A 27,460-nucleotide genomic window follows, 5' to 3' on the forward strand; every position below is an offset into this window, starting at 1 on the left:
CCATTGCACTGGGTGACATGTTCCTCCATTGCAATGAACAGGGGCACTATGATTTATTTTGAGTTGATACATATACCATCATGCTGCTGTAAATACTCACTAGAGCATCAAATGTGTATTAATCCACAACTGAAAATAGTCCCCAACAAATGCACTATTTCCTCCTGTTTGAGTAACATTAGATAAAAACTACAGCTGTTTTAGGATATTACTTGACCTTTTTAAAATAAATCAATCAACCAATCAATCAATCAATCAATCAATTAAAAAACATTACATATTTAGAAACATTTGGGTTTCAGGTGTAGTGCCAAAGCCTGGGGAAGTCAGTATTGGCCTTTTCATGGGGTTTGCTGACAATAACAAAAATTTTAAATATCAAAACTTTTATCATAATCTATTTGTCCAGGTAAATAAAATTTAATCTCAAGCAAATATCATATTTACCAACAAGCTAATTTCAAACTGCAGGCCTTGTGCACATTACATTAAAATAAATAAATAAATAAAAGTCATCACATGCTGAATTCCGAGAGATGGGAAAACTACACAAAGAGGAACATGTGGTTTCTGCAACATTTTACCCATTTTACTTACTTATAAATTCAAAATATGTATGAACATGGGATTTTTGATATGTCACATTAAGTGTAAGACATCTCATGAAAACTACGATTTGAAATCACATACTGGCATATGTGGTTTACAGACATTTCACATGTGAAAACACTAATTTTACATATTTCTTTCCGTAAAATACAATAAATATCAAATGCAATTAGTAATCCCATTAGAAGCATCTTAACTCACAAGCTGTAAGACTCAGCTTAAGACCTGCATCTTTGGAACAACAGATGTTTATTTTTCACTTGCTGAAGCAGTTTGGATCATCCTCTTTCTACATATCACTAACCATGTTAAGGTGAGTCATTTATGCCCCCAAGCTGAATATTTTGAGAGGATTTTGAGTTGCACCTTCTCTAGTTGGGCCTGAAGTTGTGCTGCAGGATCATTTTTCTTGACTGGGCTTATAGGGTGGTCTCTCCCATGCATCTTGGACCAGCTGTCTCAATGCTGCCACCAAAAACCCCTTCCCCAAGAGTGTAACTCCACACTTTGCTCACCCATGTGAAACAATACTTTCACAATACCACAGGAGTTTGATTGTTGGCGACAAGTTATATAATGCCAGGAATTACAGACTAGCATGCAAATGCTAAATCCTCTCTTTCTCCTGAGAAGTGGATGAGACGGACTATATCTGCAGGCTTCACTCTGGCTCCCCAGCTTTGTGCTACAGCGACGCTCTCCTTTCTCCCCCTGACTTGGGTGATAATCCTGACACGCACTGTCTGCATTTTTTACTGTACGTGTTTAAGCGCATTTGCAGAGCATTTATCTCTCCAATGTAAACCAATTTGGCTATAAGGGCCTTGGGCCAAGCAAGGCGCTGGAGGGAAGAAAGGAAAACTCAAACCTAGCAGATGTGCAGAGAAGAGAGGATGGGAGAGCTGGCGAGGACGCGGGGGTTGATGAACAACTGAATGCAGCAAAAAAGGGAAAGCGGAACCGCACTGGAGAAAAAGAGTGTCCCTTGTCCGAAGGGTAAGCTTTTCAAACTTGGGATAGGGGCCTTTAAAGCCGATAGAACGTGGATCACTGAATTGTTGAGTCACAGAATCTGAGAAAATCATACGGAGCTCCCAGTTAATCCTGTCATAGTGAAATCGGTGGGCATACTTCGGGGATCCCAGCCCCTTCTGAAGAAATTTGGAGCCTGCTGTATTGACAGAGCTGCTGTTTGATACCGCCTATACACCTGTATCAGCTGTCTGTTAATCTGCCTTCCCCTCCTCCCACTAGTCCTCCGCAGCACGCTGCCTCTGCTGGTAGTAATGGCTGATGAAATGGACCAAAGACCTAAAAGCTGCCAATCTTGCTGCTTCTTGATGTCTCCTGTAAGTGGCTCTGGTTGCAGGCTGAACTTGTCACTTTGATCATCTGAAAGGCAGGAGCCCTGCTGTGTCAAACATTACTACTTGCAATTCTGTGGAACCATAAAGACTATGGGATCCTTGGTCCCTGAAATGGGACATTAAGACAGAATCATCCTAGTTTAGTTGTGGTGATATCAAGGTGTTTTATTTGCTGGCACACAGGCAGGGTCTGAATGTGTTTGGATGGCTTTTAAAGTACCTGATCTTACAGCCTAAGGTTCCTGTAAATGAGGTGTTTGCTGCTCTTATCAATGAGACGTTACATGAGAAGAGCACCTCGGCCTGTTGGGGCTGTTGAACCGTTCTGCTGTACGATTACAACAGGCTGAGCTTTGGCCAGGTGCCGTCTACATTTAACTTATCAAACTATTTCAACTATTTCCCTCACTTTATTTTGCAAGTTCGAATGTTAAATCAAGGTCCGGTATTATTTATAACATCATGACTACATCATGGCATCTACAAAGTTTTCTTACACTGATACTAGATTTGGCTTAGATTGCACTGACAAAGTTTTATTTCACATAAAGTTGTGCAATGGTGGAAAAGGTATTCAAAGCTTTAAATTATGCAGCAGTACTCTGCTTTAAGTATTACTCGGCGTCTCCATAGTGCACAAATAGCACATCTATATTTGTCAGCGGCAAGTGGTTTTATAGGGGGCCTTGATGAGAGCCACTGGAGTCAAACATATGGACCTGCAGATGAAAGCAATTAGCTGATAATTGCTAAAAGTTCAGAAAAGCTGCATAACTGGGTGTTGATTATCAGTGGGATCAACAGTACTAGAGACATTTTCAAGCCAGTTGATTTGATATTGAAATCGCTTGATAGAACTTTAAATATTAGTGTCTTGATAGCTGCCAGAGTTGGAGTTGATACGGTCGACTTGCAATGTTAATGCCTCAAGTCTAAGTTCCAGAAAATGTCATATATACATTTTTTTTGCAATCCATGTTGTAAATGTACACATGTACAAATATACATTACACTAATACAGATGTTTGACACTTTCTATTTCTCCTTTATTACAGATGAATGATTTCTTATTAATACTTATTAATTCAATAAAAACAATTTTTACAAACTGTAAAAAGTTGTATGAAATGAGATTTTGGGTTCATGTTTTCATTTACATATTCAGTCCAGAAACTGGTTCATAGTGAGGAGATATGTCATGTTAGTATAGATTTCAAACTATGAGTTGGCTTGGTGCCATTAGTTATTTTTTCATTTATCAAGGAGAGTTTTACATTTGTTAAAAAGTAAATGCTTTGTGTTAGCCACAATGGATTAATTTTCATCTGCAGTCTCTTGTATGAAAGTTGGCCCTAACAGCAAAAATTAAGTCTCCGACATTCATAGTCTGGCACATTCTTTTAACATGTTTAACAAGGATGACATGTCTGTGTTTTTTGCCAGTATTGTGTGACTCAAACAAGATAATGTTAGGATTACGTAGGGAAAAAAAAGAGGAAAAAAAAAAAAAAAAAAATCAGTGAAAATCAGTTTAATCACTGTTTTTCTTTTATATATGGGTATTTTGTTTAAAATGCTATATTTGGCGATTATAGTCTTCTGCATTATATCACTTATGCTTTCATCATCTGTGATGCTTTTAAAGTGCTACAGTATAGAAATCATGTTTAAATTGATTTTAATGTGTATAATACACAACTGCCAAACTGTAAATGTATTTAATGGGCCAATTTGAAGGCTGAGTTTGTGTGTGTGTGTGTGTGTGTGTGTGTGTGTGGGTGTGTGTATATGTGTGTATGTCATTGCTTCTGTCTCAGATCCTGAGGGATTTATGAACAATGTCAAGTTCCCTCTGAAGACCTGAGTCTCTTCACTGCCTCTTAAAGCTTAATGCTCCCTGACTGAGTGGCACAGCGAGAGCCACACACTCTCTCTCTATGTGCCACAGATAATGCTAAGAACAACCTCTCAATTCCAGCTCTCCTCCAAGCCTAATGTGCCCTCCTTCCTCTACCGCACGCACACGGTCATTTCCATTCAATGAGACACCAGTGCAAACGTGGACGATTGTAATGGAAAACACTAACATTGTCCCTAATGGTTTCCCATCCCAGGAGAGTTTTAAAACATATGTAAATTTATGTTAACCCAACAGAAACACATATTTACAATAGCACAGGGTAATCACAATATGACGACATGGTGCACTGGCCTCATAGATGGAGGCGCCATGTGTCATTAGTCTTCTTTATCTCTTTTTTGTTTCCTGTTATAGCATCAGTGCAACAATCACTCACAAAAAGAATGAAAATGGCCTGTGCTCATCTGTGGCACAGTGATGGAGAGGCAGAGGTGGAGGGTAAAGAATAAGGTGAAGGAAGAGGTTTTGTGTCTTCACAGCTGCTGGGTGCAGCACATTATATGAAGTTAGTTTATTAAATATTAAACTACATAAAATGATTTAATGTACAGGTTTGAAAAGCTGCAAATATCAGATCAAAAACAACATGTTAAAAAAAAAAAATGATCCTGAGTAATGACTGACACAGATAAGCAGTGGAGGAACAGTGGATTATATCTTGCCTGCACAGTATGTTATTGCTGATTTCCAACATTTGAAAACTAAACTGGCTCCTCTGAGAATAAAACGAAGTAACTGATTTCTCTCAGACATTGTAAAATAATAGGCTGCCAGTTCTTGTAAAAAGAGTCAGACATGATTGACAAGAAAATATTATTTTCTGCATTCATTATAAATTCTTATTTTAAACATCTTTGCATGTGGTCGGAGTGCTTCTTTGCCCAATGTGAATTCAGTTTGCTCATGGATTGTAGTTCCTGTTCATGCTGTATGACATTAAATGTTAAACAATACCAGTGGTGGCAAAACAGAATAGATTATAGATCTATGATCTACAGATCGTACAATTATAACTGTGAGTGTCAGTTAGACTCGTAAGCGCTTACAAGCACGATATAAATTAAATGATTTGTTAAAATCCTGAGGTTCGTCAATGACCAAGTCAAACACAAGCAGAAAAGTACCAATGAACCTGACTATTGTTTGAGTTTAACAGTAAACCTTTAGTCGATCTTTATTATGATCAAAAAAAGAGCAGAAAATACTAAATAGATAAATAGGAGAGTGAAACTCAAATTATTACAGATTTAAAAATCTTCAACTACCGTTTCTTTCTAAAACAATATTAATTGTTTTAACTTTTACTCATATTTCATTGTTTGTGTTTTCACAAACAATACACTTGCTGTACTCAAAGCAAATTTAACCTGAAGTCACAGAGGTTTGTCGCTCTACCTGTGGCCCCTCGGTTTAATCTCTGCTCTGTTTGACCAGTTGTTCCACCTCCTTCATGAAGCGCAGGCAGAGCTCATCCTGCCACGGCAGGGCGACACACTGCACAGCCACAGGCAGACCCTCGCCTCCAGACACAGCCTGAACACAGACACAGACTCCAGTCAGAAAACAGTCAGTAACCAGAACCATCACAGTCTGCTGCCTCCACCTACTGACCAAAAGTGGAACTACAGTTTATGAGAGTCACTAATGTGGCCTGGCGCTTAAGTTTGGGGTGATACGCAGGAACACAAGTGCAGGAGGTATGCCACCCTTGCTGCTCGCCCTACCAGACTCTCTGAAGTGATTATTAATTTATTTTTTTTTGACAGTCAATCAAAGAAAACAACAAAGAGACTCAAATCCAGAACAAAGTGATGCAAAACGACCACAAAAGACACAAGTCATTTTTGTCTTGCTCTTATGCCTTTGTATGTATCTAAGGGCTCATTGTCTCATAATTTGACCATGGCTGTCGGCTATTTGTTGATATTTTTGTATATCAGAATACTGTAAGTTGTTTATTTGGCATCTATTTATGGCACTGAATAAACATTTAAACTATTAATAAAAAAAAGTTTTTTAGTCTTAACAGTGTTGATCTACTGTATTATATAGTTGGCAACAGTCACCTCTCACTGGTTTTTCCTACCTGTTTGAAGAGCTTGTCCCAGTGGTCTTGATGAATGCCTTTATAGTGCTTGAGTTCCTCCTCATCCTCTGCTGTCACCGTGGAAACGTGAACTACACCGGCAGGAAAGGTGAGGAGATTGTAAAGCATCGTGTACGAAAGAATGGCTGAAAGGACAGAAAATAGAAATGAGTTATTCACTCTGTTACACCTGCTTTTATAATAGTAATATTTGATCATTAGTGTGGTGATATGCTGGGTTGACAGTGTTTTATCACTTTTACGTGAATTTTCCTGATTTTTGGCAGATAATCAAGTCAGATTTCTTTATGTGTCTTATAGTAATTAAGAAAATGATAACATCATCTTTTTATTTATTTTTTAAATTTTTCATTGTGTAAATAAAGACCGCAATTTTCATGTGTGAAACAGTAATTTCCTGTTTTGCTTCACTGTTTGAAAACAAGAGATTTTCTTGTTCAGTAACCAGAGTGAGTCTGGAGAAACCTCACAGGAAGAGCGGCTGCTGTTTTTAGCCATTTTTACAGTATCAGTGTGGCTCATGACACATTCTTTGAATTCATTATCATTTCTCTAAATGCCAAATATAAATTTAAAATATAAATATCATTACGGTTTTGCCCCAAGCTACTAAAACAGTTAAGTGATTTGCTTTTTATGTTGTACAGCTATACGTGATTTATGGAAACTATCAGCTAAGACAGAACACCTCTGACCTCATATTTACTTTTCAGAAAACACTATAGGTTAAAGAATACAGATGGACAGACTCTATTCATTAACAATGCCATTTCGGTTATTTGACAAACATCAGTTGAGTATACCGTACGGGTAACCTTGCCGCAGTATAAGAAGTTGTAGGCTGGTCCGATCACAGGGCACAGCAGCACGTCTATGTTGCATCTTTTCCAATCAGCTATTGTTTCTTGAATGTAGTCCTAATGAAAACACATGAGAGTTCAATTTCCCCTTGTGTGCACTCACTCTTGCACAAGTGTCATACTTTTGAACAACAGTACCTCGACAGCAGCATGCTGCTTCCACAGATCTGAAACAGATCTGAAAAGAAGGCAGAGAAAGAGTCAGCATGTTCTGGCATTCGGTCCATCACGTACAGTAAGGTTGTGTAACAAAGCCTCGAGAACAAACTGTCATCTTCAAGACAACTCTCTCACCTAACTCCACTGATAGCATTGAAGACGGCAGAACCACGAGGAGACTGCAAAACATGACATGAAACACACTGTCAGACTCATTGTAGGTGTTTTATCATATAGTACACAACCAAGGTAATTTTCAAACTAATGTTATCCTAGTTGTCCCTAAAGAAGATTTATATGGTCTTTAACTCACCAGGGGCTTTAGGAGGAATGAGAGGGTTCTCTTCAACCACGTCGGAAGATAGTAAGGGATAACCTGTGCTCTGAGACAGGGGTCCAGAGGGCCTCCCTCCCTAAAACAGAATCAGAGATCATTGGCACAAAATAGAACAATCTGTTCAAAGCAATTGTTCGGAGGTTTTTTTGTAAATAGTTTGAAAGAAACAATGTGAGGTTTGATAAAGTTTTAGAACATAGTCTTCAAAAAGCAAAAACTAATATCACAGCTCTGTGATGTTTGCACATCTTTGAGATCATACTAACATCACCTGAGTTAAGTTTGTCAGAAGGCTAACATTTGCTAAACAAAACTAAAACAAAGTTAGTTGTTTTAGGTATTCAGTCATAAATCAAAGTATTGAACTAATTTAAATTTTGACCTGGCTACGGCACTAAATGAAAACTCAGGAGCTCGCCGAAGTTATTACGATTCATCCTGAGGGAGTATAAATGTATGCACCAAATTTCATGGCAATCCATCAAATAGGCGTTGAGGTATTTCAGTGTGGACTAACTGCCCAACTGACCAGAACTGGACTGGACTATTGGCCGATCAAAAACGAAGCAATTAATCAAAAAACCAACTGATTGAAAGGCCAAAAGACATAAAGATAAGTGCCGTTATTCTTCCACACTTCAGTTATTCACAATTATCTAATTATTTAGCTTATTAACAATAACCACACTGATCTTAAAGGGAAATTAAACTTACAGTTTTTGTAGCAGGGTGGTAGTTCCGTCTGCGAGGATACCCTTTACCAACAGCTCAGTGGCAACGTAATCCATCCTCAGAGGACTGTAGGGCACTAGCTACAGGCACAAATGGCCGAAAGGGAAAAAGTGACTGCATCGGAAGCATACACCTCATATCACATATTTTAGATGGCCATAAATCATACAGTGTGTGTCAGTGTGTGTTTTGGTCTTACAGTGTGGCCTGCTTGCTCTAACAGTGCTTTGACTTCTCTGATGCCTCGGGCCATGCTTGGAGACGGCTGCATGTAGCCATCGCTTTCAACGTAACCGATCCTCAGGGGTTTGGAGCTCTGGTATATCTGAGGATAAACATTTTCACTCCGTGAACCATTTGAATGGAAACACACATTAACAGATTCATTTACGGTATTTAATTAATAAATATTTATTGATAGGAGGCTGAGGCTTTTTTTTCATTTGTCGTAAAGCTTGAATTAAGGCACAATCAAGAAATGGGATAACTCTACTGACAATGACCTGTAGATTTAACTTGTGGGTTTTAATGTGCCTGAGCTTTGCCTGCTAATATTTCTGTTTAACACACAGAATGTAATTTTCTGCTGCTAAGGATCTCACAATCAAGACAATAACAAAAGATGGAGTTTGGTGACATAGCATGGGATCATAGGAGTTGCTGTTTTCACCACCATTGCCATCACTGCAGTGAGCTATTCCTGGTTTGGATTCCTTCAGTGTCAATAATTGAAGATATTTTTTTTTAGGTAGCCGGTTTCCCACAGAGGTCTCCTCCTCTCCAAATCAGTGGACCAGGTCATTAAAACCAGTAAAAACACAGGATAAGGCAGTTTCATGTTAAAAATCATCCCCAGGGAGATGAGCCGAGCTGCTGCTAACGTATGCTCAGCTTGTTACTTTGATAAATCCATGATGATAGATAAACGCAGACATGGATAATAATGTGCCTTCATGTTTCCACTGCACCTTATACGGGTGAACTCAACTAATTATCATCACAGCAGAGCACAGTCCCCCAGAGAAAACAACCATGGTGCGAAAAACAGGCAGCAAACCACTTAAGGGAGTTTTCATCACCATGAGAGACTTATACCACAGAAGCAAAGTTTCAAATGATTACTACTGAATTGGCAGCATGTTTCCTTTCCTTACTCTCTTCAGGAGGAGTCAATATTTTGAAACACAATTACACAAAGGACACTGCAACTACTTTGGAATATCTGGCAACACCTTTTTGTTTCTAACAGGAAATTGGTACGAGGAGTGATCCCAGATTTCAATGCATCTATAATTACATTTCAGTCTGTCAATGCAGTACATAGACATGTACAAGGATCCGTGTTATGCCTAGCTTAACACAAAAGGCAGTATCGCCTCCTCTGGGAAATCTTTTCAAAAGACTCCAGAACCCGACTGCAGGGATTTTTTCCCCCACTTTCTTAAGGTTAACAATCACCATTGAGGTGCCATTGCAGTTTCAAAGTGTTTGCCGTTGTCCAAGCTGCAAGCTGGAGGCACTTTATTGTTTAAAATATCATTGTATGGTGCAACATTACCCTTAAGTAATACTTTGATATTTCAGACATACAATTGTTCACTTTCTTCCTGAGACTTTGGTGAGAAGATTGATACCACACTCAATGGTGTACAGAATTAAAATATGCAACTGCAGCCAGCAGCCCATAACATCAAGATCTGAAACAGGGGGAAACAGCTGACTCTGTCCAAAGATAACAAAATCTGCCTGCCATCACCTCTAAAGCTCCCAAATGTTCATATTATATCCCATTTGTTTAATCCGTACAAAAAAAAAACAAAGTATAAAAATGACAAAATGTATGATTAGTGTGATTGCGTTACATAAATAAAGTTTGATTTGAATTGACACACCTGCACATTGAAAGGTATAGGTGGAACAGTGGGGTCCAGGGAAAACATGTGGTCACACAGCAGAGCCTGCATACACAGAGCCAGACTCTCCACATCCTTCGCCATGGGTCCAGCAGATGACAGCACTAAATTTGTAAGAAATATAAGAAACAGTGGCCAAACCTAGCAGACAAAACATATTGTGGAAGTGATGATGTAACTCTGTGCATCAGTGTGTAGATGAATAATGGATTTTATTACCTTACCTGACTTTTGCCCTCGATAAATGGGCCTCACACCCTGTGAACTGACCAAGAAACAAAGAAATACAACAAAGTTAAGATAAAAGTCTAGTGCAAATTGTCATGACTGCACAATGAATATCCATAAAACTGGCAGCAGCAGAAATACTCACCTGAGCCGACCCGCCGTTGGCTTGAAGCCACAGATCCCGCAGAAAGAGGCAGGAATACGGATGCTGCCCCCTATATCACTTCCTAAACCAAGCAGAGAGCCTCCTCCACCAATGAGAGCCCCCTCCCCACCGGACGAACCTCCAGAGGTCTTCTGGAGATTATGGGGGTTCACGGTCTGCCCATAAATTGGGTTACTGCAGTCATAACTGGAGATGAGACAATAAAAGAAAAACATTGTTAAGCAACGGGCGTCACGGCCTTTGCACGTTTAAAAATGAGATATTACCCTTTGTGTTGACATAATATTGTACAGAATGTGACACAGTGTCACAGCTTAACTTTACGATAACTTGATGTAGAAATGATTTACTTTAACAAGCCTTGAGGTAAGTTGGTTTTCACAAAGGGAATAGCTCCTTGTCTCTTCAGAACCTCAACAAGCACGCTGTCCTTGTGGACAGGCTGGTCCAGATTAATGAGCACACCACACGAAGAGTCATGATTCTTGTGTTGTAAAATGAAAATGGACAAAGAGAGCAGTGTCAGATAATGGCACATCAAAGACATAAACCTGAGCTACATCAAGAATGCCACAACACTAGCGCATTCATATTTGGAAACCCTGTCAGTGTATTTGCTATTGAGTTGATTATGTTAATATATACATATATATATATAACAACAAATTACCTTGTATGCAATATTTTCTTTGATACTAATTGGAACTCCATACAAGAGACCATCCTTGTTGGAGGCAATAGTTTTTAGCTGGTCGAAACTTTCCAACAAAATCCCTGTGCAGCAGTTGAGCTGTTTGTGTACATCCAGAGTCTGTGACAAAAGAAAAGAAAAGAAAAGAAAAGAAAAGAAAAAAAGAAAAGAAAAGAAAAGAAAAGAAAAGAAAAGAAAAGAAAAGAAAAGAAAAGAAAAGAAAAGAAAAGAAAAGAAAAGAAAAGAAAAGAAAAGAAAAGCACAGATAGGTTCATATTTATGCCTTTTCTCCAAAAGACCGGTTATGTAAAACATGAAACTCTAGTGAAAGGAAAGCAGGTAGATAAATATTTGCTTGATAACAGAGATGACTTTAGGCCAGCAGCCTTGAAGGAATGACTTTGCATATTGTTCAAGGTTTTTCTTGTAATTAGAAGTCCAAAAAATAAGAAATGTGTTGATACACAAACCAAGTTTAAAAAGCAGCAAATATTTCAGCCCATAGACTGTGGGTGGCTCTAAATTTGATCCCTGTAGAGATAATAATAATGATTTATTTAGGATTTTTATGGTGGTTGTTCCAAAGTGAAACACAGTGCCTAACCAGGCACAAATACAACACTAAGAATCAGGGGAAATTCATTTCCATGATTGCTTTTCTGTGCTGGTAAATGAGCTGTTATGGTGTGTAACATACCTTTTCCATGTAAGAGTAAAACACATCCTCAGGGTTCAGCAAGCCTTCCCGCAGTTGCTTTGTTAACTCAGAGAGGGACAGTTTCAAGATAGCAGCAGAGTCAGTTGTTGGATGCTAGAAAACACACACACACACACACACACACACACACACACACACACATAAAAATATAAACTAATGTAGTCTCTGAGTGTGTTAAGATTATCTCCCTCACTCTCCTGTTGTATTAGTTGAACTTGTTTGGGGAAGTTTATTCAACCTTCATCAATACTGGTACATACTCTCTGGTTTGGTGACCTCAGAAAACTCCCTGCCTATATTTAACTTTAACCTGGCCAGTGATCTTATCAGCAAGAAGAACCATCACCTGTGTGGGTAAAGGCTCTTTTACGGCTATTATGAATACCTTTCTCTCTGTCTACACACAAGTGTCACTGGTCAAACACACTGTGCTGCAAGTGTCCCCTGACTCACTAATGTACAGGCTGGTTTGTTAATAATGTAAATAACACAGCATCATCTAACAGTATGTTAGCGCTGAGCTCGCCCTGCCATGACAGGTCAAAATGTCCGCGATAACAGCCTGATAAAACAAAGAAATTGACAGACAAGCGTGTTGACGACAAATGAGGAAATGTATTTATGTTAAAGAACTTAATTATGTAGAAGTGTGAATTAAATGCAGGAGTGTTTGAACTTTCGATCATAACAGGCAAGCCATACCCTCATAACTTTAGCTAATTCTCACCGACTCCTTGTGCCGGAGCACAGCCTGCTCTGCCCGCTGTAGGCTCTCGGTCCTCCGGTTCCTGGCTCTCTGGATCTTATCATTTGCCTCTCGATGGCTGGTGACCTTCCGGACCATCAGCACCAGAGCTCCCACACCGCATGCAGCAGCCGTTATAAGTGCCGCTGTCCGGTTATCCAGCTCCACTCCCCGAAGAAACTGCTCCACTTTCTCCATGGTTGTCCTGTTTGTCTTATCGCTCCAAGCGCAAGGGAAAGCGTCGGCTAACTTAGGCTAACACACAAAGACACGGTTTTAAAGCCATGCGTGTGCAGTTACTGGGCTAGTCAGAGCAGTGAAGTCAACAGGTGGGCGCGGTTAACCCGTGTAGTGACATATCTATCGTGAAGTACCTTCAGCTTAAATAACCTTCATTGCAACTGCAAAAAAAACCCGCATGTGTACCACACTTCTACAAAGCAAAGCAAGACGTTAAGCAACGTAGATGGCGCCAGTGCTACTCCTTAGTCAGTCATTTCAACTGAATGATCAATTTATTCAACATAAAAATTTAATTAATACACCCCACACTCCACAGAGGCCTGCAGTATAAAGTGGGATTAGAGGTTAGCGAGGTAACTTCAGGTTTGACCGGTGGTTCACTTCTTTTCCGGAGTAAATCACCATGGTAACTCAAACTGAACTCCTGCAATGCCCTGCCCCGGAACAGGTTAACTTCAGAGGAACAAGTCAAGGCCACGCCTCAAAGTAACGAGATGCAGAAAGTAGGGAACAGACCCTACAACACTGCAGCAACACTTGGATCAGTTGTGTTCATTTTTAAAGTCACATCATTGTGTCCTTCGTCCTAGATGAAGACTGTAATTTCTGTAACAGGCAGGGCAAATTCTGTTTTTTGGTGAAGATGAAACAGCTTCCCTCCTTGGATTGCCTGTGTAGACCTAACAGCAACAGCAATCTGCATGAATTTTACAGACCAAAGATGTTTTTTTGTGTTTTGTGTATGTTGTTGTTAACTAACATCATGACCTCCCATCAGGATAGAAATGTTTCATCATAGGATGAAGGTGATCACTCAGAACTTTGCAGTGATGCTTCCCTATAAGGAGACAAGTTGACCCAGACCATGCCTGCAAAATGACCCTGTGAAGAAAATTATGATTAAGGTGTGTTTTCATCATGTACTGAATTGGTTTGTTAGTAGACATTGATAGGAAAACATTTAGTGGGAAATGTTTTGTGATATGCAAGATCCAAGAAAGTTTTGGTAAGGAAAAAAATAAAAAAGGAGAATTAGTTATTCTGTCTTTTCATGATACAGAGAATTTCCCTCACAACCCTGATTGCAAAGCAAAGCCAGTGAATCCTCTCATTCAGGCCTGGTACTGTTTTCTTGGTATTCACCACACGTACACTTGCCCACTCATTGAGAATAGGGTGAAGGATGACTCATCTGATCTGACCATATCACTTTTTTCCCCACATCTGTGGACCAGTGTCTATTGTTTTTGTGCCACAAAACACTCAAATGTGTATTGATCTTTGTAATGAGGGGTGTATGCGCTGCAACCCTATTATTTCACTCATTCACTCACTAATTGTTGACAGTTTGATTACATCCTGCATTAGCATATTCAGTCATCTGAGGAACACTTGCCCTTGTTTTTCCTTATGTATCATACTAATGCACGAGCATCACAGTTATCTGCATTTGTTATGTTTGTTCACTCATTTATTCAGGTTTTTCCTTTAGTTTGTCACCTGTCTGTAGTCATACAATAAACTCGTGACACAGGGTAAGGTTTTCAAGCCAGCCACTTTAATGAAATGTTGACTCAGAGTACCTTGTTAAATACTTCAAGTTTCTTCACATGGGCAGATACATTTTAGTATACATTTAAAGTTACAACATACAGCAGATCCACAAATGGATGTATTTAAAAACCATGTTCTCCTCATAACACAATATTTGAAGAATGTCATCTTCAACAATCAGGAGGGATTTCATTTGACAGAATGGAACAGTTTGTGTGCCACCTAGAGAGAGGACATAAGAGGTTATTCATTAATGAAAACAACTACACACAGTGCAAGGTAAAGTAATTTGAAGAGCCTTAAATAGTTCATGTCACTTAAGTTAAAAGTTACTACTTGTAACATGAAGGTCACGGATATGCCCCAGCTGAAGTTAGTGAGAGAAATACTAAACTGTTCATGTGTGAAGGACATGCAAAACCAATGTTATTTTAATGTAGTATTTTGATAGTCTTACAGTACAATATGACCTTTCTGTACCGTAAGTATATACTGTCAAATAAAAAAGACAGTGGAAATGGATGAAGTAGCTTGTATTTCAATAAAACCTTTTGGTAATTAGAGGAAAAGGTGCTCACTGCTGCTGCATGTTGCTGGAAGTTAATGTCTTCTATAGTAAGGCCATCTGTGAGCACTGAAGTCTTACTTGCTAATTTTGGACAATTTTGTAAAGACCATTTATTATTTCTATGATACAGGGAGGCAATTTATCCTGAAGTCCGTGAAGATCTATCCTTAAAATGAAAAGCACGATCAACCTTGAGCGGCACTGCTGTATGTATTGCATATAAATAAAAAGGACAGCTGTGGAAAATTCTGTAATGACTATGAAATAACCCCACCTGTTGTAAAGGAGATTTATTTGTATAAATTCAACTTTGTATTTCGAGTCAGCTGTTTATAATTAATCGGCACCATCTACCAGTTCATTTCAGTTTGCCAAAAGAACATGAATCATATGCTATTTGAAAGTAACACATTAAACTATTAATTTTGACAAAACTAGTGCTAGCCAAGCTGTTACATGACTAGCTAATTAAGTACTCACAAATTTTGGCTGCTTTGGGGTGGATTTGCTTACTTATTGCATTCACACTTACACAGTGGTCCCGAGCATGCAGGAAGTCAAACAGCTCCTCGGTGCAATCCTCTTCTGTCGCAGACCGAGACCCAACTCTGGTCTCACACTGCTCCAGGCGTGCCTGAGTGTGGACGCAGTGCTCTGTCTCTGCACACTTCTGTCGCACCGTTTCAAGAGGATCCTGGAACAGAATACGCAGCATTCATTATATGTACCTTAAACTGTGTCCTTCAATAGGAAACACTCATTCAGTAGATGATCGGAACTACAATCTGTTGCCCAATGAGTATCAGCCAGGGTAATCTTAATATTGAAAAAATCTCAACCAAAACAACCAAAGTGACCATAGAAGTTGTATACAATAAACTGGCAACTGAGAGTAGGAGTGTGCAGGTGAATTCTGAGGGGTTAACTCCCTTTATCCACAAAGACACACACACACAACTACAGACACCTCTAACATATTATGTATCAAAACTGTGTTTGGAGACAAGCAGTTAATAAAGGGGGTTACAATGGCTTTGAGTTTTGAGGTTTCTTTTAAATGAAGAGGGAGAAAATACCTCATGTATTTATAGATGACCCTAGAGGAAGGCCTGGCAATGAAGAAAACCTTTAATGACCCCACCTCTGGTTGCCCAGTCATGTAGAGGAGTGTCTTTTTGTCAAGCATTTTCAAATTAAATTCCCGTTTTCTCAACTGACAATTAGATATGTTCAGTAAAAAGTGCGACAGAGAGAAACAGTTAACATATTTTGATGAACATACCACCATGTCTTCCTCCTCTTCCTCCTCTTCTTCCTCCTGGAACAGACAGACACGACCAATTCAGTTACATCATTCACTACAGCCATTACACAGTTGTTAGCTATCTTTTTCGTCAAAAATACACCAACAGCTGGCAAACCAACATCACAGACTATGAATTAGGGCTGCGTTTTAATCGAGTTGCATGCATTAGCACATCATATTTCCCAATGACGATGGGAACGTTTACGTCGGCTAATGCTAACATAAGCTAGGTAATGATGTAGCTCAGTTAGCCGTGTTGTGTTAGCTTGCTAGCTGAAAAAAACAAAAGTTACTGGCATCGCAGAACTGGCTTAAATCTATAAAAGCTACTTACATCCTCGGGTTCTCCGTTCATGATCATCTTCTCTTCGAAAACCATGATTTTGGTGCTTTTGTCCTTAGTTGACCGGCTGTCAAATCTCGACTGTTGGAGGACACCACAGGTCACACGAGCTAACAAGTCAGCGAGAACAAACCGCACTGTTTCCGGTCACCACAGCAAAACTTTCACAACAAAACCTCCCTTTTGACAACTCGGTTTCCGTTATATTCATTGAGTACATGATCATTGAAAACTGTCGATCTTTTTTTTTATTCAGACCTGAGCCATAAAAATGGCTCAATTAATGTGGTGATATAACCACTTCGTGCTACTTTAAACATTGTCCAGAGGCAAAGCAGATGATAGAATAAATCGTGGAGACTATGAAAGAAAAGGTTTTCCTTTATATTTACCCTTCCACTGACTCAGCAACAATTTTCCAAGTTGTTACTTTTCTTGTTTTATAATCAAGCAAATAAATGTATTTTATTTTAAAGTCAGAATCGTCTACTTCCTCTCGGCCAAATTGATGGATATCTATACTGCTATCATGTGTTGAAAAGTAGTACTACAACAGCAGCAGGAATGATACACTAAGTTGAAAATACAGTGTGAAGTAGGCCTATACCACTGTCCTTGTAAGTCTACTTTTGTCCTTTTAGCAACCAGTTGTGGCCCAGCAGGCAGAGCTGGCTATCCAGTAATCACAGGGTTGGTGGTTCACATGTCAAAATGTCTTTGGACACTGAACCACAATTGCTCCCAAAAGCTTGTTGGTATCAGGTCATTTTAATTTAGCTGTCTTTTTTTGTCTTATATCGGACAAGATCACACTTTCCTTTATTCACACTATACAACAAATTACATTCCATACCTTGAATATTTTATGGTTATTGATTAACAGTGCTTGATATCAGTTTCCCTTGAAAAGAGGTTAGAGTCCAGTGCAGCTGGTAGATATGTTGCCAAGAGCCAATAAGAGCAAGCTTCTCACTCACAGGAGAGAGAAGGGTGCTATTACTGACCACTGTCAACACAGCATCAGCCTTTTGTCACACAGAAGAGGAGGGCAAAGAAAGCACAGTTATACAGTTTTGACCTCTTGTTTGCAGAATGGATTCGGTCTTTTCTGTAATTGGATCCTATGTTAACTTGGATTTCAAAGGTCTGCTGCTCTTCACGGCAGTTTTCATCCTCACTGCAGATTATATTAAGAGCCGTCGGCCGGCCAACTTCCCTCCAGGTCCCTGGGCATTACCTCTTGTGGGCAACATATTCAGTGTGGACCAGACCAAGACTCATGAGATCTTGACAGAGGTAGCTAAACCAGTGTCAAAAGTGTACCATTAAAAATGCAACAGGTCTACTAATAGGACTCATCTGTTATGTCAAGCATTATCCCTTGTCTCTTGAACCTTCTCACAGATAGCGGGGAAATATGGAAATGTGTATAGCCTGAGAATGGGCCAGAAATGGATGGTGGTGTTAAACAGTTTCGAGGTTCTGAAAGATGCTCTAGTAACGCAGGGAGATAGCTTGGTCGACCGCCCAGAATTACCTCTGCAGGACGACATAGCCTGTGGACTAGGTAAGACACAAAGATTGTGTATTCAAAATTTTAAACTCACTATTAATGTGATGCCTGTGAATACAGGAAAGTAAAGTGAATATTTTATATGATACATTTTACTTTTTCCCCAATCATTCATTGTTACAGAAATTACAGTCTTCATTCATTATAGTTTGTGTTATTTTTATATATGTATATATTTTTCACAGCTTTTCATGAGCTTTTGTCCATTTACATCCACTCCTTAGTGATTCTCTTCTGCTTTTTCCTGTTACTTTACAAACAATTGCTAATATATTTTTATCCTACAATTTTTTTGCTAAAGTGCTAAAAATGAAGAGTCCAATTCTTAAACTTGAGATGTTTGTTCCACACTGTGTATTTCCCATCAGGTGTAATTTTCAGTAATGGGAGCATCTGGAAGGAGCAGAGGCGTTTTGCACTTTCAACCCTCAGATATTTTGGACTTGGCAAGAGGTCACTTGAACCTGTCATCCTGGATGAATTCACACACTGTGCAAAAGAATTCAGAGGCAATAAAGGTGAATGGTTCACACACAGTGACATGTTTATAATGAACAAATGCAAAATTTACATAACATTCCCTTTTCAATGTTGAAGACAAGCCATTCAATCCACACCTCATCATGAACAACGCTGTTTCCAACGTCATCTCCTCCCTGGTTTTTGGTCATCGCTTCGAGTACGGTAATGAGAAGTTCATGAAACTGATGAGGAGCTTTGATGAAGTTCTCTACATTGAAGGCAGCATTTGGGCACAGGTACTCCATTTTAAATTTACTGATCAAAATGGCTGTGTACTATTGTTGATCAACACATGCCTCATTGTGAAACAGTTTATCACTCATATAGAACAATTTCACTGAAATGTCTGATTTGTAAGTTGTTGTTCCAACTGACTCTTCTTGGCAGCTCTACAACTCATTCCCTCAGCTGATGAGATGTTTGCCAGGGCCACATCAGAGATGCAGGCACATCTGGAATGATGTAAAGGACTTCATTAAAGCCGAGCTTAAAGAGCACAAACAGAACTGGGATCCCTCCGACCAAAGAGACTACATTGATTGCTTCCTTACTGAGATTCAGGTGGAGATTGGCACTAGATAGTTGAGTTGTATCGCTTATATTGTGTTGCTTTTGAAGCTTTTGTATATTTGTTTTTTGACGCATATGTCACAACTATCCATGACGTTTCACTGTGGCACCACTCCTGATTGGCATGTGGTGAAAAGTGCAAAGACCAGATATGCACTTTTGCCATGGTCTCTGCCTTATATCACTATCTTTTAAACTCTTACCTCCAACGGAGTACACCTCTTTTTGATTTGACTCTCCCTCAATAATGTTAAAAGCAAAGCTGCCATCATAAAAGAGTTTGAATGTCTGCAATACCACTGACATCTAGTCAATCTGAGTTATATTGCAGCATGTATTTGAATTTATTCTCAGAATAAGGGGCAAGCTGACAATAGTTTTGATGAGGAAAGCCTAGTTATAAGTGTCCTCGATCTGTTTGTGGCTGGCTCGGAGACCACATCCACCACCATGCGCTGGGCATTCCTCTACATGGCAAAGTACCCTGAGATCCAAGGTAAGAGCACTGACAAAGCCCATGGTAATTTTGCTGATGTAGAAATTCAACTAGAGTGTCTCAAGTTCACACTTATTGACCTAGATAAATAATGTTACTACTTGTATTCCAAGCTGACATATACTGTGTTGTGCAATCACTAGTGTCCTTCACAAATGCTGTAATGAATAACTCTGTGCAACAAACATCTACATGTAAAAATAATACTGTATATCCTCTTATTACCGGTTCAAATGTCAGTTTCCCTCCTGTTGCACAGAAAAAGTGCAGGCTGAGATAAACAGAGTGATTGGACAGTCCAGACAGCCATCCATGGAGGACCGTGCTAACCTGCCCTACACCGACGCTGTCATCCACGAGGTCCAGAGGATGGGCAACATAGCTCCTCTCAGCCTGCCTCATTCCACCAGCAGAGAGATCCAGCTGGGAGGCTACACAGTCCCAAAGGTCATTTCTCCATTAGTGTAGTAAAAGAACAAAAAAAGTAGTTTTATGTCATATTTTCATGTTATGTATTTATGAACTGTCACCAGGGTGTTACAATTATTCCCAATTTGACCTCGGTGCTGTTGGACAAGAACGAGTGGGAGACGCCCAATACCTTTAATCCAGGACACTTCCTAAACAAAGAGGGCAAATTTGTGAAGCGAGCCGCTTTCATTCCTTTCTCTGCAGGTGAGCAGCAACACTATATGTTGTTTTATTACTATCCATACTTGGTTATTCAGGAACCTGTGGCCTGTCCCAGCATACCCTGGGACCCTAGGGTGTAGAGAACATGGATAGGAAGGAGGCCAGGGATCATAACCTGGCCCTTTTTGTGATGAGTGTCACAGATCATGCATTCCAGAAATTTACTGACTGGTGGGGTTTGTTTTGGTTTTGCAGTGAAAATAATCAGTTTTTCTCATAAAGTATTTCCAAGACACACCAAGAGGGAGGGGTTGAAAAGATGATGACTAGGAAGTGCTGATCATTATTTCTGTCAATAGTGATGTTTGACTAAAGACCTTGGTGACCCTCTGACCTTTCCTCTAGCAATGAAATCAGGACAAAATTTTGAATGGTAACCAAAACAATTAACATATCTATTTCCTATGAAGGCCTTATGAGAATGACTACCACTGTTTTCCTGTCTCAGGTAAACGGGTGTGTCTCGGGGAGAACCTGGCCAGAATGGAGCTTTTCCTCTTCTTCACCTCTTTCATGCAGCACTTCACCTTCTCTATGCCTGCTGGGGTGAAGCCTGTGTTGGACTACCGTCTTGGCATCACCCTGGCACCGCATCAATATGAAATCTGTGCAACATCACGCTAACACTCTGACACAAAAAAAAGTACGACAAAAAGCAATAACCTTTTTCCTTGTTGTCACCACTTCTGATTTTATTACTGCTCCAGGGTTTAGAGAATACATCAAAATGCACTCTAAAAAGTCATTCAGTGCACTTTTTTACCATTACATAACTAAATGCATTGTTGTGGGATAGTGATTTAGTGATTTAGTTAAACTTTTTGAATCGTAAACATAATTGTAATGAGTTGCGGTGACACAATAACATAGGTAACTCCTGTGGCTTGCAATTGTTAGTAATTTCAACTCCAATTTCTTTGTTCACTGATAAAAAATGAAATTCAAACTAGGTAAGTGAATGAGATTTATTTGATTATGACTTAATATCTCTAAGTCTAAGAAACACTGTCAGCATATTTTTCAGAGTGAAAACTCTGTTTTGTTGTTTTAGTAAAATGTTCCTGATGGAAATCTACTGTGTCTTTAATACGTGTTGAATTAAGTCATGCTTGTTTCGAGCATCAAATCCAGGTCTTACCCCTGTACTCTTTAACTAATTTAACAAAGTCATTGGATGCAGCATGTTGTCTTTGTACTAAGTCTCACATTCCTATGGCTTATGTTTTTTAGTTGAACCAGCTTGAAATAATTTGCAATGACAATAAGTACTGAAGGGATATGTTATCTTTACTACTGTATGCATTGTATGATTAAAAAGGCAAATCAGCCTTAAACTGATGATTATGATTGTTTATGAACATTGTGACACTGAATGCCGTTTGAGATTGCAGAATAATGTACAGGGACCGACAAGAAAGTACAAGTATGACATGTTTAGATAACATGTTCAGGTCAGAGTGGTGAGAGGAGAAAAGAGGCGGAGTGACCCGGTTATACGGAGATTGTGTGTATAAGAATAAATGTCTGAAACAAGGAGGTGCTGCACTCTGCTTAGACGAGACGAGAGCAGGGTGAGTCCAGAGCTCTGTAAGCAATCTCAAACTTCTATGCTTGGCTATACTTTTAATAAATTAGACGTGTTGAACTTCAAATCTGTGTCCTGCATACTTCATCAAACGAACACGCGAGTCCAGTTTTGCTGCGAAATAATAGTGGACTCAACAGTACATACTTAACTTCATTTTAATCATCAAAGAAGAGAAAAGTCGCTACAACTCAATTTTTATGTGTAATCAATCTAAAATCTTTAAAATGCTGCTAATGATTAAATATATGATAATCAGAAATACTTTATACACAAGCAAATCAGTAACAATAAACACAATCCTAGATTTCTTTTTGACACTGTCAACAAACTTACTCAAAAGCAGCCGTCTCTTAGCCACTTGAACAAAATTTAAGATTATATCTTTTGAGTCATTGTCTAATCTGGTGTTGTCTTCTAAACCCACCATCCGCCTCCTTGGCCCTCTACTAGCTAATCTCTCCAATGACCTCTGGCCAGTTTTGGACCTTCAGTGCAGAACATTGTTACTGTATGACTGACCACTGGCACTGTCCCTACTAGTTTTAAAACTGCTATAGTTAAACCTTTCCTTATGGCCCAGGGGGAGTATGGATGTCAGTCTTTACAGAAAATATCTATAATGTGCGCATCAAATATTTTGTACATTCAATGTTAAGATTAGATTAAAATACCTTAAAATGACATGAATTGTGATTTTTAACAATGAATGTACATGAACTAGGCCAGAGATGAAGCTGCTGCCATGCAAAGACCTTGTAACTCGTGGATAAATAGGCTGTAAATGATTATATAACTGTTAGATGACACATCAACTACTTGATGGACGTGCTTTTAAGGTTATAATAAAAAAGAAAAATTCCTGGTGAACTCACAAATGCAATTGGAGACAATCTGTGAGCAAGCTTGTTTCTGAAATCTTCCTGAGAAGTTTTCATTCAGGAGATACAAGTGTTTCACCTTACAGTGACAATGGCCCTCCACCCACTTTCACTGATATAATAGGCCTACTCAGAAACACTCTTGTTTGAACAGGAGGTCACAGCTCAGCCAAAAACCCCACTGTAGATCACAGAGTTTACTGAATTGACGTCTGTGCTTTTATTACACCTGTGATATGCCCTGAGGCAGCAGGTTGAGAGAATGGATCAACTCTCTGGTGTGTCTGTTTCCTCTGCGTGGCTGTGGCTGGACAGCCGCGGTCTGATCGTCTTCACTCTGGTCTTCTTGGTGACAGCAGAGTATCTAAGGAACCGTCGGCCCAGCAACTTTCCACCAGGACCCACGGCATTTCCTCTTGTGGGGAACATGTTCTCTTTGGACTTCAACAATGCCTACAGAGAACTGACTAAGGTAGAATTCAGATAATGCATACATTTATCTTCAGATGAATATATTATTATGAATATATATATGACATTAGCTCCACTTTGACTATCTACAACAGTAAAACTATATTTACAGTTTAATACACTAGTGATGATTATCCTATAATATAATAACACTCACAGGGAGGCGTCAATATTGTCTTGTCAAATCCTAATTGCCTATTTGTCACAGAAAGGTAAGTAATTAAAAACCTCAACTAAATCTTACAATTTTTTTGTGACTATTTTGTGTTGTTCTTATGGCAGTTAACAGAGACGTATGGAAATGTGTACAGCCTCAAAATGGGGCGCTCATGGACGGTGGTATTGAATGGCCTCAACGCCCTGCAGGAGGGTCTTCTCACAAAAGGAGACATCCTGGCTGACCGCCCAATATTTCCAATCCATGTTGATGTGCTCCCTGAACTGGGTAAAGGTTTATTTCTAACCTTGTAGATTGAAGATAATATACTCCCATCACGAGGGCTGACGCTGTACATACACAGTTTCTATAAACAATAAGTTTTTTTATTGAAATGTAAAATCAGAATGGGTACTGATTTTATAAAAGTGATGCACTAGCATTGCTAATGACCTAGAGTTTTGAACTCTGTGAACTCATTTATGTCACAAGCTGAGTCTAAATTCCATTTGTCTCCTCAGGTATTATTTTTACTAATGGACATATGTGGAAACAGCAAAGACGATTTGCCCTCTTCACTCTCAAATACTTTGGAGTTGGCAAGAAATCCCTGGAATTTTCTATATTGGATGAATTTATTTACTTGTCCAAAGAAATTGCAAATCATAAAGGTAGGGAAGCTAATGCACAAAATCTCCAAATTCAGAGATGCAGTAAAGTCAAAAGTTTGAAGTCAAAAGTGCAATTTTGAGTCTTGATATGTTTAACATGCGATCACTTCCTCAGGCAAACCTTTCAATCCACACTTCATCATCAACAAAGCTGTTTCCAACATCATCTGCTCCCTGATTTTTGGTCATCGCTATGAGTACAGTGATGAGAAGTTTCTGAAAATGATGAATTTGATTGACAGAGGGACCCAAATTGAAGGCTCCATTTGGTCACAGGTACTATATGAAAGCTTCAGTATAAATGGAAGCATTTTGATTTGTACTCTTGGTTGATTCATTGATCTTGTGATGGACCATTTTGCTTCTAGAAACAGATTTTGCTCTTGTTAGTAGTCTTACTTTCAGTCTTCTTGTTTGTATTGACAGCTGTACAACGCTTTTCCCGTGCTGATGAGACGTTTGCCAGGCCCCCACCACACTCTTCAAAAAACCTATGGTGAAATAATAGAGTTAATGAAAACAGAAGTCGATCAGCACAAGGAAGACTGGGACCCGTCTGAGCCCAGAGACTATATCGACTGTTACCTGAGTGAGATTCAGAGGGTGGGTGGACGAACTACAAGCAAATAAATTGGCAATTCTTTTGATGATGGATTTTTTGCTCTAAGTAATTTTCAAGCAATGTTTTATGCCTTAATCCCATATTACACACAGTTTAAATATTATATATGAAAAGCTTTCTCAGAGTTCCTTTAATAGTTAGTTTATTTCATAGTATATTATTTGAAATCAAATGTTATTTGAAATCAAATGATTGTCTGATCTATTGAAGTGAAAAGTACAATTTTTAATTTCAAATGACAAAAGCTCACTTGTATTAATGATAGTCCTGCAATTAATAGTTTAATAATCAATTTCTAACCCTGCCTATATGTTCCACAAAAGTTAAATATTCAAACAAAAAAGGCACATTTTACATGTAGGCAATGTCTATTTTGTAAAATGTTCCCCATTAGATGAAGAAGGATGATGAGGTGGATGCTGGTTTTCATGAGGATAACTTGGTGATGTGTTCATTTGATCTGTTTGGGGCTGGTACTGAGACGACATCCACCACCCTGCGCTGGGCTTTCCTCTACATGGCAAAGTACACCGAGATTCAGGGTAGGACAAGAAGTCATTTGTGCCAACCTACGTAAGTCTTGATGTTTCTGTAAGTGACTAATTCATTGTTCCCCTTTTCTGCTGTCATGTTGCACAGAAAAAGTGCAGGCTGAGATAGACAGAGTGATTGGACAGTCCAGACAGCCATCCATGGAGGACCGTGCTAACCTGCCCTACACTGTAGCTGTCATCCACGAGATCCAGAGGATGGGGAACATAGTTCCTCTCAGCCTGCCTCATATCGTCAGCAGAGACGTCCAACTGGGAGGCTACACAATCCCAAAGGTCATTTCTCATTATATGTTTTATCTTGTTTCAACACATATACACCTGCTCCTCAATAAACTCAGGTATTACAATTCTATTTTCAGGGTGTTATAATAATTCCCAATTTGACCTCGGTGCTATTTGAGAAGGACCAGTGGGAAACACCCTACTCCTTTAATCCAGGACACTTTTTAAATGAGGAGGGCAAATTTGTGAAGAGAGCTGCTTTCATCCCTTTCTCTGCTGGTAAGTACATGTACAGATTACAGGACATATCATTTGAATTCCTTCTGGTTTTTTATCCAAAGTTTGTTTGACTGACTTTACACTGGCATCCCTCAAAGAAATGCATTATTTAAAAAAAATATATTGAGAACAGAATTATGGAGCAAATATGACCAGATGAATATTCAGTAGAATTGGTTTCACAAATCCCCATTTAGCCCTGTAGTGTCGCCTCTTGAATTAACACTTATGTCACTGAGTAAGATAAACTGGGACCAAAATACAGTATGGCCAGACATTTTAAGGAGTACTCAATTTAGCATTAGATTGAGATATTGTCTTTTTTCTTTCCGTCAAAACCTGCATTACCCACAATGCAACTCCACCGTTATCAGTTTGGCTAAAGATTTTGTTGTGTTATGCTAGTACTGGCTAATGTAGCCTTGAGCCGTTAGCTGCAGGCAGAAATTAACATTAACAACAGTTCTTCCTGCCTAACTCCATATCACCAAATCTGTTTTAGTTGTCAACGCCAACTCATGTTGAAGTTTTTACACAAGTTTTTCACATATGCAGTAGTAGCAGAGTTTCCCTTTGAGTACAAAAACCTGTTGCCACAAGAGGAAACTGTTGTGTCTAGGTAGCACGGAGATGTGTCACACTCAGAAGATAAATTGTATTATAAAACTTGATTATTTTACTTATGTATCGACTTTCCTCTGTTAAATTGTTGTGGTGTATTTTTGCTGCAGGCAAGCGGATTTGTCTTGGGGAGAAACTGGCCAGGATGGAGCTCTTCCTCTTCTTCACGTCTTTAATGCAGCGCTTCACCTTCTCCATGCCACCCGGGGTGGAACCTCAGCTAGAGCCCCGCATTAGCGTCATTCTTTCCCCCCGCGAATATGAAATCTGTGCCACACTACGCGAAGTGTGATACCCCCCACACATACAAGCTTTCCGTCATTTCTTAGATGTATTCAGATTCATTAAACTGAGTGAAGTGTCATGGTTTTATTTGTGGCCTAGTGTTCATCTTAGAGCTGCAGAGATATGTTTGGCCACTCGGGGGCAGTAGTAGTCAACAGCAAGCTGACCAACACAGATTTGAAGAGGGCCGACATCAGTACTACATGGTGATAAGAATATAATATAGCTGTAATTCTGCAGTTCTTTCATGTCAGTTGATTCTGAAACTAATGCACAAAAGTACTGCTATTGTAAGTTGTTCTGTGAGATGGTTATCTAAGCTCTGTCATTCACACAGCAATTCTAGTTTGAAGTCTAAGTTGTTAACTTCAAAAACATGTAAGTGTGTTTGTGTGACAGTTTATCTTTATGGATGGTCCCTAAAGTCAACTCTTAAAGTACGACCTTTCACTGACAGTCAGTTCACAGACTGTAGAAATCTTTACCAAAACAATATTGATGCCATTTCGTAAAAAGATAATCAATGTCAAATTTAACAACTTTCAACTTACATATACAAACATTGCAAATATTGAATCCATTGTACATTTCATATACTAAGGAATATTTCTCATGAAATGTAAACAGCATGATTGTGTACAAAACTAAGATAAAGATCATTGTCGACATACAAACCAAATAAACATCCTTT

The 27,460-nt window shown here is 39.1% G+C and overlaps 4 protein-coding genes across 4 annotated transcripts; 2 read left to right on the plus strand and 2 right to left on the minus strand.

Annotated features, from left to right (window-relative positions):
- Window positions 1-4,370: 4,370 nt before the first annotated feature.
- On the minus strand, window positions 4,371-13,093 carry faah (fatty acid amide hydrolase). The gene is made up of 15 exons (XM_022759555.1): window positions 12,536-13,093; window positions 11,788-11,901; window positions 11,070-11,210; window positions 10,750-10,883; window positions 10,379-10,585; window positions 10,230-10,270; window positions 9,985-10,109; window positions 8,292-8,417; window positions 8,075-8,172; window positions 7,337-7,436; window positions 7,159-7,202; window positions 7,003-7,042; window positions 6,813-6,921; window positions 5,984-6,129; window positions 4,371-5,430 (listed from the first exon to the last, which is right to left on the minus strand). The coding sequence occupies exons 1-15, from the start codon at window positions 12,749-12,751 to the stop codon at window positions 5,308-5,310; spliced, it is 1,764 nt and encodes a 587-aa protein (XP_022615276.1). The 5' UTR covers window positions 12,752-13,093; the 3' UTR covers window positions 4,371-5,307.
- A 1,239-nt stretch (window positions 13,094-14,332) lies between these two features.
- LOC111232166 (cytochrome b-c1 complex subunit 6, mitochondrial-like) lies at window positions 14,333-16,707 on the minus strand. The gene is made up of 4 exons (XM_022759553.1): window positions 16,559-16,707; window positions 16,201-16,236; window positions 15,451-15,612; window positions 14,333-14,572 (listed from the first exon to the last, which is right to left on the minus strand). The coding sequence occupies exons 1-4, from the start codon at window positions 16,601-16,603 to the stop codon at window positions 14,540-14,542; spliced, it is 276 nt and encodes a 91-aa protein (XP_022615274.1). The 5' UTR covers window positions 16,604-16,707; the 3' UTR covers window positions 14,333-14,539.
- Window positions 16,708-17,580: 873 nt separating this feature from the next.
- Window positions 17,581-21,922, plus strand: LOC111232107 (cytochrome P450 2J6-like). Its single transcript, XM_022759465.1, has 9 exons — window positions 17,581-17,863; window positions 17,972-18,134; window positions 18,509-18,658; window positions 18,738-18,898; window positions 19,050-19,223; window positions 19,587-19,728; window positions 19,988-20,175; window positions 20,262-20,403; window positions 20,870-21,922. The coding sequence occupies exons 1-9, from the start codon at window positions 17,660-17,662 to the stop codon at window positions 21,043-21,045; spliced, it is 1,500 nt and encodes a 499-aa protein (XP_022615186.1). The 5' UTR covers window positions 17,581-17,659; the 3' UTR covers window positions 21,046-21,922.
- A 1,142-nt stretch (window positions 21,923-23,064) lies between these two features.
- Window positions 23,065-27,457, plus strand: LOC111232106 (cytochrome P450 2J6-like). The gene is made up of 9 exons (XM_022759464.1): window positions 23,065-23,359; window positions 23,641-23,803; window positions 24,037-24,186; window positions 24,302-24,462; window positions 24,613-24,789; window positions 25,203-25,350; window positions 25,448-25,635; window positions 25,722-25,863; window positions 26,595-27,457. Exons 1-9 carry the CDS (start codon window positions 23,150-23,152, stop codon window positions 26,774-26,776), a joined length of 1,521 nt encoding a protein of 506 aa, XP_022615185.1. The 5' UTR covers window positions 23,065-23,149; the 3' UTR covers window positions 26,777-27,457.
- The last annotated feature ends 3 nt before the right edge of the window (window positions 27,458-27,460 follow it).

This window comes from Seriola dumerili, unplaced genomic scaffold (assembly GCF_002260705.1).
Source record: "Seriola dumerili isolate Sdu_G_001 unplaced genomic scaffold, Sdu_1.0 BDQW01000322.1, whole genome shotgun sequence".
NCBI classification, from domain to species: domain Eukaryota; kingdom Metazoa; phylum Chordata; class Actinopteri; order Carangiformes; family Carangidae; genus Seriola; species Seriola dumerili.